Here is a 13727-nt window from a genome sequence, read left to right as displayed (position 1 = left end):
TCTGGTTCAATTCTATCATATATATCTGGCAATTAGATGGGTTGGGTGGGTTTTGGGCGAGTTGATATAGGGTTTTCACTTAAATAAGTAATACCCAACCCATCCAACTTTAGATTGGGTTAATTTTGGATTGGGTCATATTGGGTCATCTCAAATCCATTACCCAAATATGACCCAATATATTAATTTAAAGATTTTGATACATAAATTCTCTCAAATACATTTTTTACATACAAATTTTTTTTTCCACACACTAAAACACTTTCACAGATACAAACACACACTCACTTCTTAAACTCTTTAGAAATACATTATTTTTACACACTAATATACTTTTACAAATACATACACGTACTAACTGTTTAAACTATTTGGATGAACTCATTATTTTTTATACAAGTAAGGATTTTCAAACAGGACAGTGGATATAGCTTCGGTCCTAACTAAGAGACCGAAGCAACAATTTTGGTCCAAATTGGATATAGCAAGAAAAAAATGGTATACCAATATACGATTTTTCAAGTCTTGTTACTTGATTTAGGATTAGATGTACCAAACATATTTATAGTCTCATAAAAGATCCAATCACGTCTTAATTAAACTAAAATTTTGATGAGAGAGATGCAATTCTCAACCAATTAGTTCAAATATCACTATCCATAGTAGAGCCAAAGACCATACCAGGTTTGCTTTATCCTCAAATATATTCAAGTACCTATATTTTTTTTCGCACTACAGTCATGGAATAAGAATACAATGTTGGAGACCTTCAGGGATAATGCCATTCTGCTTCATGTGTATGCATACAGACCATCCTTCAATGCACAAAATGCGAGATTGCAGCTAACAAGGCTACAATACAGCTTACACTGACACAAAAAGGATCATCACCAGCAGTTTCTCTTATCCAAGATGTATCAATCCAAGAGATCTTGATTTTTCACCAGCAATCCTATCCCTGTCCTTCCATACATCCTCTGTGTAACAATACCCAAACAACATAAATTCTAACTAGCGAATGGCCATTCACCTTTGTACAACAAGATATATAAGATAAGTTAAAGATAGAGTATCACCTATGCGAAATTCAAAGGGGAAAAAGTTCCAATGGTCCTTAAACTTTTATCCGGGCGAACTTTTAGCCCTCCAACAATTAGAAGTAAACTTTTGGTTCCCGATCTATCAAAAGTGCAAAATATTGGTCCTTTCGTCAATTCCAGCAGTTGAGAATGACAGAAAGCAACATCACATGCGATGCACGAGGAATTAGCAGGGGCATTCTTGTCTACCCACGAGATTCTGCCAATAATTCCAACAAGAAGAACAAGAAGAAGAAGCAGAATCATTACCACCATCATCGAACTAAGAAGATGATATTCTTCCATAGAAGATGTGCACCATTTGCCTAGACCACATAGATTTGAAGCTCAAGGTGAGGTAGCTTTCCAGGTTCACTCATGTCTTTCACAAAGATTGCCTAGATAAGAGGTCGATTCCAGTCAAGTTACTTGCCCACTCAATAGATCTTTGTTGTTGTCGTCACCAATCTCAACAGATGTGTTCTTGCTGCTGCCACCGGAGATCCACCTCTAACCCCGCTCCAGCACAATGCTTCCTTAATTACCAGTTGACTTTTCTTTATTTCCTTTTTATTTTTTTGGGAAATTTTAAACCTCTGTTTCTCAGACATCATCCACACATGGAAAGATGAGGTAGTTTTAGATATGTAACTAATTGTTACTTTAGATCTATAATTGTTACTGATATGATTTAGTACTAACACCCCCCATTTTCTCCCTATTCAAATATCTTCATTTTTTGCTGGTTTCTCATCTTCACTATAATTTTTACGGAAAAAAGTCCCAGTGCCAACTATCGGTGAACCCATTACTGAGAAATCATTCAAGGGGATTATTGAAGAAAAAAAGAGGAACCAAAAACCTTGATCTGGTTTCTCACTTGATAGTTGTCGTATGTCTAATGGAACTGACAATGATATGGTGAAAGCAAGACCTTGGTTCTTCATAAAATTGAAGTCTATTTCACTGCTGCTAATATTCATGATTGCTTTGTATATCAATCTGGGGTATTGATTCTCCTTTCATGGAGTCATCATCTATCAATCTCTAACATCTTGAAATCCTTAAAGTTTCTTGAACCCTCACAACTTGCTGTTTTGGCAAAAGCCAACTTAAATGGGTTTGGTGAGACATTGAAGCAGCTTTCATTTGACTCAATTTCTTATCTGTCCCTGCTGATTAATAATATTGGCAGAGGAGATAATATTCATGTATCTGACTCATCTGCAAAGCGATGTGTTGGTTTCCAGCATTCTGGGTGGACTACAATGCCCTTCATATGTTCTCATGCGTTACACGTAATAATGGTTTCCGTCACTCATAACTACTGAACTTGACAGAAGGACCAATAATTAGTTCTTTTGATAGATCGGATGCCAAAAATTTACTATTAATTGTTGGAGGGTCAAAAGTTCACCTGGTTAAAAGTTATAGGGCTATTGGGACTTTTTTCTCAAATTCAAATATGTCATCCTTAGTGTAAATTTAATTTCTTTATTTATTTTTTAAATATAAGTAGGGTAATGGGTGCCCAACACAAATATCTAAACCGCCTAAAATATATCTGGGTTTTTATTACCCAATCCAAAATTGAACCAACACCCAAATTACCCAACCCAACCTCTCAAATTAGTCGGTAGGTTGGATGGGTTGTTGGGTTTTGGGTATAATTGTCAGGCGTACTACCATCCCATAAGTTCACTATTTTAGTCTTGACATTCATCAGATTGTGTTCTTTTAGGGGAGGGTTGGGTTCGGTGGTAAGGTAGAGATGATGTGTAGGAGATTCTGGATCCAAAATTTCCTACTTATAGAATAAAAAAAATTAAAAAATTAAAAAGAAGATTGTGTTCTTTTAACAAAATTAACATATTAACACGCTAGTTAAACAGATTTTATGCTATTCAAGATTGTACATAAAAAGGACATTTCTAAGCTATAAATCTATTTAAAGTTTTTTTTTGAAAGAAAAACCTCCATTCATTGCAAATCTACAAGAGCAGCCTCAGTAACAGACTTGGGGAAGTTTACAAACCAAACTCTACTTCCCTCAAAAGATAACGATAACTTTGACATGATGTGGGCAGGGACATTATTGGTCCTCCTCACATGACTAAAATCAAAAGTATGCAGCATAGCTCTGATGCCATGGATTAAGTTACCTATCAATGACAAATCAGGTTCATTGCTGTTAATCCTTTGAACAATATTTAAAGCATCCCCTTCGAGCAAGAAATGCGAGATTCCAAAGTCTCTTGCAAACTCCAAAGCAGTGAGAAAAGCCAAGCATTCCACATGTTCTGCGTTGAGAGCTCCTTCGACCCGTGTAGCCATTACAGCCTCCACTTGACCCAAGTGATTCCTCACCACCACACCAATGCTAGCTGCTTCTTCAGAGAAAGCTCCATCCACGTTAATATTTAGATAACTCTCATCTAGTGCTACCCATTTGGTATGCTCCTTCTATCGACGTGTTTCTTGCCTTTTATGGATATTCCAATACTCTTGCAAGAATGCCTTAGCATACTCACCCACCTGTGTTGCATCCCCATCCTTGCCTGCGAATAATGACCGGTTCCTGCTTTTCCAGATCATCCACATGGTTACCACAATGAGTTCTGCTATCTCTTTACCTTGAAACTTCAAAAAACAATCAAACCAGTCCTTAAAGTTTGATGCAGCAGGCATGCAAATTGCTTTCAGCATCCCCATACTCGACCAAACTTTTTGAGCCAAAATACAATAAAAAAATATATGCTTATTAGTCTCTTGATCACAGCCACACCAGTTGCATCTCATAACATCTCTCTTAAGCCTATCTGATAAATTTTGCCCCGTAGGCAAAATACCAGAGCATGCGCACCAAACAAAGATTCTGACCTTTGGAGGAATGTTCAAGTTCCAAATTCTAAGCCAGAAAGACTTCTCCTTACTGCCGGATGATGCCCTCTCCCCACCTTCGTCCAACCTCTGCAAGGTTCTTGCCAAATGGTACGCTGACCGAACGTCAAAACTCCCATTTTTATTATAGAACCATACTATCTCATCCCTAGCCCACCATGGAGAGCAAGGAATTTTTTGAATAATTTGTACCTCATAACTCAAGAATAGAGTGTGAAGCAAGTCCAGCCTCCAGTCACTAGAATGGGCATCAATTAAATCACATACTCTAGCATCTAGCCACAGAGTTCTCGAGCATTGTGACACCCGGAAGGATGGAGGACAGGGTAGCCAAGGATCATCCCAGACCTATATGTTTGAACCATCACCTACTCGCCACACGACGCCTCTTTGCAGTAAGCTTCTTCCTACCAATAAACTCCTCCATAGATAAGACAGATTGCTCCCTAATTTGGCGTTCAAGAAATTTGTCTTAGCAAAATACTTGGCCTTTAAAACTCTGGCTGCCAAAGAAGCAGGATTTTTAATTATCCTCCACCTTTGTTTTGCTAATAAAGCAAGATTAAAGGCTTCCATGTCTCTAAAACCCAATCCTCCTTCGGATTTCATTTTACATAAATGATCCCATTTCAGCCAACACAACTTCTTTTCGTTCCCTTTCTAACCCTACCAAAAGTTTCAAATTAAAGATTTAGTGTCAGCACATAGTGTTTTTGGGAGCTTGAACAAACTTCTGTTTAAAGTTTGTTCTAAAAAAAATTTATTTTGAATGTAGCGATTTTGCAGTAAAAATCACCATATATCTTGCAGCCTTATCATTTCGGGATAGGTCCTTTTTTTGCAATGAACCTTGCAATGAAGATTGATTTTGGAAGAAAATGAAATTTGATGTAGGTGCTGCAAATTTTGGTTATGGAAGAGAAGATGATTTAAAGTTCTAATTTTTCCTATTTAGACAATTGCAACTGACAATCTTAAAATATAAGCTTTATTGATGGGAACAGAATGGAAGTGGTCCATCATGAACCTGGTCATGAGATACCCACCAATGTGTTTCGTTACCACTTACCTTCATCCCTAGCTCTTGAGAAATATTTTGGCTAGAAATATTTTGGGTCAGAGTGTCGCCTAAAGATTCCTTTAATGTATTTGAAAATTTTCTCCTCCATCCTCAAGACATCTTGTCCCATATTAATTGTGTAAAAAAGGACGTACACCTAACTTATAATCAGGAAGAATTAGGATTGGATGACAATAGACCGGTGGTTAGACCATGTAAGTTTGTGCTTGTGATTTGTTTTTTCCTTTTCTTTTGAGCAACCGTGCTTGTGATATGTATAGTATTGTTCTCTCAATTTTGTTACTAAAGTTTCTTCCTCTTTGAGTTGACCCGATTTATTTGCCTATGAATATAATAAGATTAGATACAAAATAGTTTTAAGAGTGGGGTTCAAACCATACCACTCTCCTATCCTAAATTCACACCCTAATTGTGTATCTGATATAAGGCTGGGTTAGACTAGTTCGAACTTGGCCTGTTTAGCCTGAAAGAAAAGGGGCCAAGCCTACTATGATTTTACGTTAAGCGGAGCTTGGGTCTAGATATGAGACCCGATTAAAATGTGAGTCGAGTTTGGACCTCTATAGTTTCAACTTGATTAAAACTCGTCCTGTTATTATATATATTATTTATATTTTGATATGTATGTATGCGTGGATGTGTGTGTGTATATATATGTATGTATGTATATATGTATGGGTGTGTGTGTGTTTATATGTATATATATATGTGTGTGTGTGTGTAATGTATGCATGCACCCTGATGCATATAAAACTATAAATAAATTTTGATCATATTTTATATGTATTTAAAAGAATTAGACACAAATATTGTTGAAAAACTTTTGGTTTATGTACTTTTAATGAACTTTTTATTGATTTATGTGTAGTTTTAATATTGTAAATCGCAAATTAACTATACTACTTAATGGTTATAGTAATTATATTAAGAAAATTAAGAAGCATTAAGTGAATTCGAACTAAATTCGAATTAGGCTTAAAACTTAAATGTATTGTGAGTTAAGTATGAGCTTAATAGATATTAGCCCAAAACTCATGGCTCGAATCCCGAATGCCTTACTAAGTGGGTTGAGTTTGAATTTGTTAAAACTTTGACTCAAAGGCTCGATCGACAGCCTAAAGCCCTAAGAATTTTGCGGGGACTCGTACTAAGATTTTGCACTTCCAAAATCATCAAATAGTATGTATATAAAGAAATCAAATGAATTTCAACCCAACACATTTTCAAGATGACTTAGAATTTAAATTCATTGCCATATCTAGCAACTTGCATAAAGGAAGGGGCTTGTAAATCTTCAATGAATACGTCCTCCATTTGGACAAGAATTAACGATCTCACTCAATGAATTACATTTGGCATTGAATCTTGGTCACAATCACCAATTGGAACATGTAGTTGAACTTCCTATAAGTTTTCAAATTGGACCATGGTGCAATGCCATATTTCAGTTTGAGTACCCTACATCACTCACATCATTTTGATATTATTTTTTGTTTCAATTCCTTCACTCAAAGTCGAGATACCCTTTTGAGATTTCTTGCTTAGGGCATCATCCCTCTCAGAATTGATTTCATCATCATAGCCATCCTTTGTTTCAATTATACTAATATTTTTCATCATCAGTTTGCCTTCATCTAATCCCAATGAATGAATATCCCTTGTTCAATTCGTGATTATTCTTTCATCTAATTTCTCTTAGCAATTTTTCTGAAGCAAGCAATTAATTTTTATTACACACGAAAAGATAACCATAGACTTGTAAACCTATATAAGTAAGATCATCAAAATAGTAAGGGCTTTAAAGTCATATTAGTGTGTAGATTGTGGTTTTAGACTACGAAGGTGTAGATTTGTGAGGACCCGAAAATTTACCGAATTTCTCGACTTTATTTTATTTATTTAATTGCACACTTTGATACCTTTTCTTTATTAGAGCATTCCCCAGATAATTTTTATGAGCAAAATACAGTTTTTAAATCATTTTTCTAGTATAAGTTAGTTTATGTGAAATTAAGAGTGTATATCGAATGTGGGACCCACTAGGGCGAAAAGTTCGGAAAAATTCGGCCAGTTAGGTTAAGTTTTGGATACTGGATTTAATTTATCAGGTGTTATGAGATAATTAGAGGTGACCAAGTGGATTGGTGTAAGAGAGACAAAAGTTAGGCAAGCAATTAATGAAAGTGACATGTGTCACTTAGAGATTCATTACCATTTTTTGACCACTATTCATTCTCTTACCAATTTATCAAAATAACTCCAAAAGTTGACCCAAAAATCCCTAAAATTTGCAAGCTCTTGGCCGGCCATTTCAAGGAGAAAAGAAAAGAAAAGCTCTCCAAAATTTTGCTCCAACCTTGCTCAATTTTCAACTTCAACCGGTTAAATTTGGAATTGCTCCATAAAACTCCTCCACTTAGTGATTTTGAGGTGATTGGTGAAGTTGTTTGGAAAGCTAAGGTGTTGAATTGCTTCCTATCTTGTGTTATAAGGTGAGTGACTAAGGAACTACTCTTTTCCTTCCAATAATGTTCAATTAGTAACTTATGTGAGTTGAGGTGATGATTATTGGTTCTATTTCATTATTTGAGTTGAGATTGATGACATTTTTCTATTTAATCATGTGATTTCTGTTTTAATATGATTTTTATGATGAGGTCATGTAGGATGATTGGAAATGGTATTTAAGGAAGCTAGAAGGTGGAAAACGTGGTTAATTGCAAGCAATTTCTGGTTTGGAAAGAAAATTGAAAAGTTAGGGTTTCATTGTTCTTCATTCTGCCCGACACTGTATCTCATAGTTAGGGGCAGAATTGGCCTTGGGTTAAAACATGAAAGTTGTAGGGAATGATAGTTTAGATATGCCTACCAAATTTTAGGTCAATCGGAGTACCGTAGCTTGAGAAAAGATGGAATTACCCTTGCTGCCCTGGTTTTACCCGAATTTGAGAATTGCTTCTGTAATGGGTTCTTTTGGTTGGGAATGCTTCCGAATTGGTTGTTGAGGTCTTCTGATGAAATGTAGCCTTGTTTCTTAGGTTTCGAATGGCTATGGAACTACTGGATTTGGACTTAGGTAGCCTGATTTATGATGTTTGCACCAGAATGCGATTTGTGAATCTATTTTTGCGGTTCAGGTGTAGTAAATTGCATTTTTGACCTGGTTACACTCGAAACTGGGCTGAGTGACCTTCTGTAATATTGTAGCCCTATCTCTTAGCTTCGAAATGGTGTATCTTGCACCTCCATCCGATAATCATAGTGCCATTGGTACCAAAACCGTAAAATGATATCAAAAACTATTTTTTTTGGGTTAACACTTAACTCCATTTCCGGATTTTTCTGGTTTCCTCTAATGCTTATGTATGCTTATGGAGCCCTATTTTGGTAGTATGTGGAATTGGTTTATGACTTGTAATCGAGTCTTATTGTGCTTATTTGAATATTTTAGGGCTTGACTTTCATTTCCGGACTTTTCCCTAGCTTGAATTGTACTTGTACTACTTGGAGCTTACTGAACGGCTATTGAATGAACTTATTTTGTGTGTGACTTTGGGACTGGATGAGAAAAATAATGAAGCCATAAATGGCTGGAAATAGGAAAATACAAAAGGGCGTGCTGCCCAAATTTTCGCTCAAAGGCTAAGCTTCTATTCGAACTTGTATATTTTCGTTTGGCAAATACTATGCCCGTTTTCCATCTTAAAACATGATACCTTTTCCATTTGAACCTTCAAATGTTTATTTACTACTTCATACCAAAATATTGAGGTATGACCTAAGGTTTTCTCAGTCAAGACATGTAGGCCATAATACCTATTTGAATGTACATCGATTTTGAACCTTATAACCCTTTGAGTTTGGTTTATGACTCCTTGATTCCACTTACTTGTTTTGCTAGATGAATTGTAATATTCTTTCTCGTTGAATCATAGGTTTTCTCGGTGACTGAGGGTAAGATCCGATAGGACATTTTGGACGTTATTTTGCATAATTCGGTGAGTGTTCCTTGTTTGTTATGTTTCTTGATTATATGGCTTGTATATATGACTGATAACATGTTAAACGCTTTCAATGATTAGCCAAAACGAGTTTTCTAGGCGAGTGTGTACTTTATCGCACTCAGCCTAAATGATTGTGAACTTTTCAATGATTGAACGATTGAAATGTTACTTGTGCATGAATGTAAGCCTTTTGGCTGAACTGGCCACTGCCCCTTGTTACCGATCGACTCGAGCCAGAAGCGGACTCAGTCGGGCGATATGGTGACCTGGGTGAACGTTTGGTATACTCGAGTATTACCTTGTAGGTTGGTGGAGGTTGGTGGAGCCTGGCCAATGCCCAGGAAAGGTTGAATGAAATGAACGAACGAACGAGCGAGGGTTTTATTGATAAATGAAACATGCATTTTCAAACGAATGAAGGAAAGGGGAATGACAGGAGAACGAATGAACGAACGAACGTATCCTTTCATGTATGGTTTATTGTAAATGTTGTAATTGTTTCTTGACTTATCGTTTGATTTATGGCTTGATTCTATGTTCGGGACCTCACTGAGCTTTTAGCTCATCCCTTTAGTTTTGTTTTCCTTAACAGGGGAAGGCGAGCAAGGACGAGAGCTCTGTATAGACTGGCTGGGTCTAGTTTTGGTTCTCGCCCTAGTGCTTGGCACGGGCTGGTTGTATGGTGACTTGAGAACTTTTGTATTCTCGACGGTTGTACTTCTTTTTGAGATAGCAATGTATATAAGTTTTGTTTTAAGTTTTGGATCCTCGTTTTGCTCTTTCTTGTGGTTCTATTTCTGATTTGTGTGAGTGAACAACTGAGTCCCGGCTAGAGTTGGGCAGGCGGCCCGCCGAACCCTCTGGTTCGCCTAAGGGGGAAGTGGGGCCGTCACAAGATTCAACCCCTCCTCACGTTTAATTCTCAAGCTGTCAGTTATTTTTTTCCCTCTTCTTCTTGTGCTAATAAGAAATACCAAAGTATGTCCAAAACCTTTGCTCGTGAATGCTACAAAGTGTCACTAAAGTACCCAAATCTTTAGTAAAGTACACCCAAACCTTTACTCATGAATGCATGAAAGTGAGATGCTTTTCTGGCAATGATAACATTTATATAACCTAATGTATTTTATTCTACAGAGAGAGAGGAGCCTAAAGAGGTTGTGAAAGGAGCTAGCATGACTTACAGACCACAGAGGGACTTAGTTCTTTTTTGGTGGCCACTGAGGCAAAGCTCAGTGATTACCTGTTGCATCTTACACAGTGATTGGCTAGAGTGTTTGCAGCGCTGAGCTTTTGAAAGCAAGAATGTTTATTGAAAAAAAAAATTTGAAATGGTAAGAGTCATTGGTCAAACGATCGAACTAATAGTAAGTGATAATTTCAGAAATCTCTCTTGAGGTTTCTAGCAATTACAGAGAGCTCCCCTCAAGTTTCAACAATTACACCTACCACTCTTGCTTTTATGGTTTATGTAACAATATAGACCCAATGAGCTATAATTTTATTTTACAGAGAGAGGAGCCTAAAGAGGCTGTAAAAGGGGCTAGCAGGTATACAAACTTGACTAGATCAAAGGGGTGTTTTGGCACCTCCGTTGGATTTTTTTCAATGCAAGTGGGGTTCGAATCCCTGACTTACAGACCACAAAGGAACTTAGTCCTTTTTTGGTGGCCACTGAGGCAAAGCTCAGTGGTTACCTGTTGCATCTTACACAGTAATTGGCTAGAGTGTTTGCAGCGCTAAGCTTTTGAAAGCAAAAAGGTTTATTGAACAAAAAAATTTGAAATGGTAAGAGTCATTGGTCAAACGATCGAACTAATAGTGAGGGATAATTTCAGAAACCTCCCTTGAGGTTTCCAGCAATTACAGAGAGCTCCCCTCAAGTTTCAACAATTACACCTACCACTCTTGCTTTTAAGGTTTATGTAACAATATAAACCCAATGAGCTATAATTTTTCACAAATATCCTAAAATACCCTTCTTCAAAGAACAAGACAAAACAAAACAAGGTTTTAATCTTTAATTTCTTGTACGTGCCATACTCACTAAAACAAACAAAGTACAGTGACTCCAACTCATCTCAAAATTTATTATTTGGTAATTCTTGCCTAATGCAACTCACTACCACCTCTACCAATATTAAACTAAGAATGCCCCCATGTTCCTAAGAACATAATTCATCATTGCTCTAGCACTCTTAGAAATAGAGACAAAATTCTACCTTTATTGTAAAACCACAATCAATAGGTAAATAAAAGAGAGAACCAATGAGTAATTGCTAGACTTTTTTGCTTAACAAACATAATAGTCAATTCTTTATGTTTCAAGTCTCAATTTCATTTTTTTCCTCACTGCCACCTTTTTTATCTTCCCTTAGTTTGACAATAAAATCCACGGTCTGCACCTTGTTAATTTGGTAACTTCAATTGGCTAACATTTATAAAGAGTAAAACTATTGAAAAACAAAGAAAGTGTCTAAAATTTTTATAGAATGAAAGAGACAGGAAAACAAAAAATACTGATAAATTTTAGAGATAGTAAAAAATTGATAGCGGTGTTATTGGTAATAATGGAGCCCGATATTTGATAAGAGGGAGAAGCGGTTGTAAGAGAAAAAGAGAGAAGAATATGAAAGAGGAAGGAGGGAGGGAGGAAGAGATAAAAATTAGAAAATTGATGACGATTTTTTTTTAGATTAGTAAATGATAAGTAAAATAATAAGAAGTGTTTTCGGCTTTAAATGTCCCTTTATGAATTAATTATTAAGTGGAGGACATTTTAGTCATTTGATTGGTCCAAGGGAGGTCTATGTAATTATTAAAACCTCAAGGGAGCCGAGTGAAATTGTCAAAAACCTCAAGGGAGGTTTCTGAAATTATCCCTAATAGTAATTGACCTGTGATAGGCACATATATAAATATTTATCTATTTATCATTTGAAACATAAGAACGAAAATCATTAAGTTGAGTATATAGAATAACTCTATCAAGAAGACCTCTAAAATATAGTCTTCAAAAAAGAAAAGATACTTTTGAAATAATAATTTGTTATAATGAAGCTATACATTTTAACCACTCAGTTTATGAAATTAAAAAGGGATAATTTCAGAAACCTTCCTCGAGATTTCTCATAATATCACTTAGTTCCCCTGAGATTTTTAAAATTTCACTTATCTCTTTGAATTGACATTTCTTGTAACATTTTAACCCCTTTGGAGGAAATACAAGAAAGATGAAACTTTTGTTCCAATACTACCCTTATGTTATCCTACCTATGAAATTTATAACAACAATAAAGAATAAAATAAGATTAAAGTAATATTAGTATGTAGATTGTGGTTTAGACTACGAAGGTGTAGATTCAACCCCTCCTCACATTTAATTCTCAAGCTTTCAGTTATTTTTTTTCCTCTTCTTCTTGTGCTAATAAGAAATACCAAAGTACGTCCAAAACCTTTGGTCATGAATGCTACAAAGTATCACTAAGGCCCCATTTAGGGTTGCGGTGTTTTTGACAAAAAAGTACTTTTAAATGCTAAAAGTACTTCTAAAGTATTTGGTAAATATCATCCCATAAAATTAAGAGTAGAGTTTTTGATGTTAAAAGCACTTTTAGCAAATGCTCAAATTTGTGCTTGTAGACTAGATTTTGTGATTTAAAAAATAAAACATCAAATTTAATCATCCTATCCTATATTATGGACCAAATAAAGAGATAAACACTTTTAAAAATTTTTAAATTATATATTATCCAATACAATAAGTACTTATTGAATTATATCTCCAAACAATATATTTAAAAGCACTTAAACAGTTGATAAGTACTTTTATCAAAAACTCTACTAAAAAAGTATTTTTTAATAAGTTATCGCAACTCCAAAGGAGTCCTAAAGTACCCAAATCTTTAGTAAAGTACACCCAAACATTTACTTTTGAATGCATGCAAGCGAGATGCCTGTTGCATCTTACACAGTGATTGGCTAGAGTGTTTGCCGCGCTGAGCTTTTGAAACCAAGAATGTTTATTGAACAAAAAAAATTTGAAAGGGTAAGAGTCATTGGTCAAACCATCGAACTAATAGTAATTGACCTATGATGGACACAGGTATAAATATTTATCTATTTATTATGTGAAACATAAGAACAAAAATCATTGAGTATATAGAATAACTCTATCAAGAAGACCTCCAAAATATAGTCTTTAAAAAAGAAAATATACTTTTAAAATAGCAATTTGTTATAATAAAGCTATACATTTTAATAATTTAGTTTATGAAATAAAAAAAAATCCTGATAAAGGAGATCTACAAATTTATAGGGTTTATTGCTTTGATCAATACCATGAATTTATCTTTCTCGTGACATATTTTTGTAGTTGATCAAACTTGGAGATTGTAGACATCAAATTTTTGTTAAATTTTAATGTTTACTTGAATATTTATTTATTTAATGAGTTATTTATTTTCTTATATTTTAATGTGCATTTACTTATTTATTTATTTATTTATTTATTTTTAGGTTGGTTTTAAAAAATAAAAAAAGAAAAAAAAACAAAATCAAGAAATCAAAAATCATTCTAATCATTTTTTCACTAAATGCACTATTAACCCATTTTTACACTCCATGTTCCTATTCACGTTTCTTGTCATTAGGTAAAAAACC

At 35.1% G+C, this 13727-nt stretch overlaps 1 protein-coding gene across 1 annotated transcript; it reads right to left on the bottom strand.

Annotated features, from left to right (window-relative positions):
• Window positions 1-3059: 3059 nt before the first annotated feature.
• Window positions 3060-3791, bottom strand: LOC140005514 (uncharacterized). Its single transcript, XM_072046517.1, has 2 exons — window positions 3615-3791; window positions 3060-3542 (listed from the first exon to the last, which is right to left on the bottom strand). The coding sequence occupies exons 1-2, from the start codon at window positions 3789-3791 to the stop codon at window positions 3060-3062; spliced, it is 660 nt and encodes a 219-aa protein (XP_071902618.1).
• Between the last annotated feature and the right edge of the window lie 9936 nt (window positions 3792-13727).

This window comes from Coffea arabica, chromosome 4e, assembly GCF_036785885.1.
Source record: "Coffea arabica cultivar ET-39 chromosome 4e, Coffea Arabica ET-39 HiFi, whole genome shotgun sequence".
NCBI classification, from domain to species: Eukaryota; Viridiplantae; Streptophyta; class Magnoliopsida; order Gentianales; family Rubiaceae; genus Coffea; species Coffea arabica.
This window is presented reverse-complemented; position numbering and strand designations above follow the sequence as displayed.

Excerpts from the sequence above, each read along its gene's own strand:
- LOC140005514 (XM_072046517.1), bottom strand. The coding sequence starts at position 3,791 with ATGGGGATGCTGAAAGCAATTTGCATGCCTGCTGCATCAAACTTTAAG. Across the intron at positions 3,543-3,614 it reads AGGATGGGGATGCAACACAG|AAGGAGCATACCAAATGGGT; the intron begins GTGGGTGAGTAT and ends ACACGTCGATAG.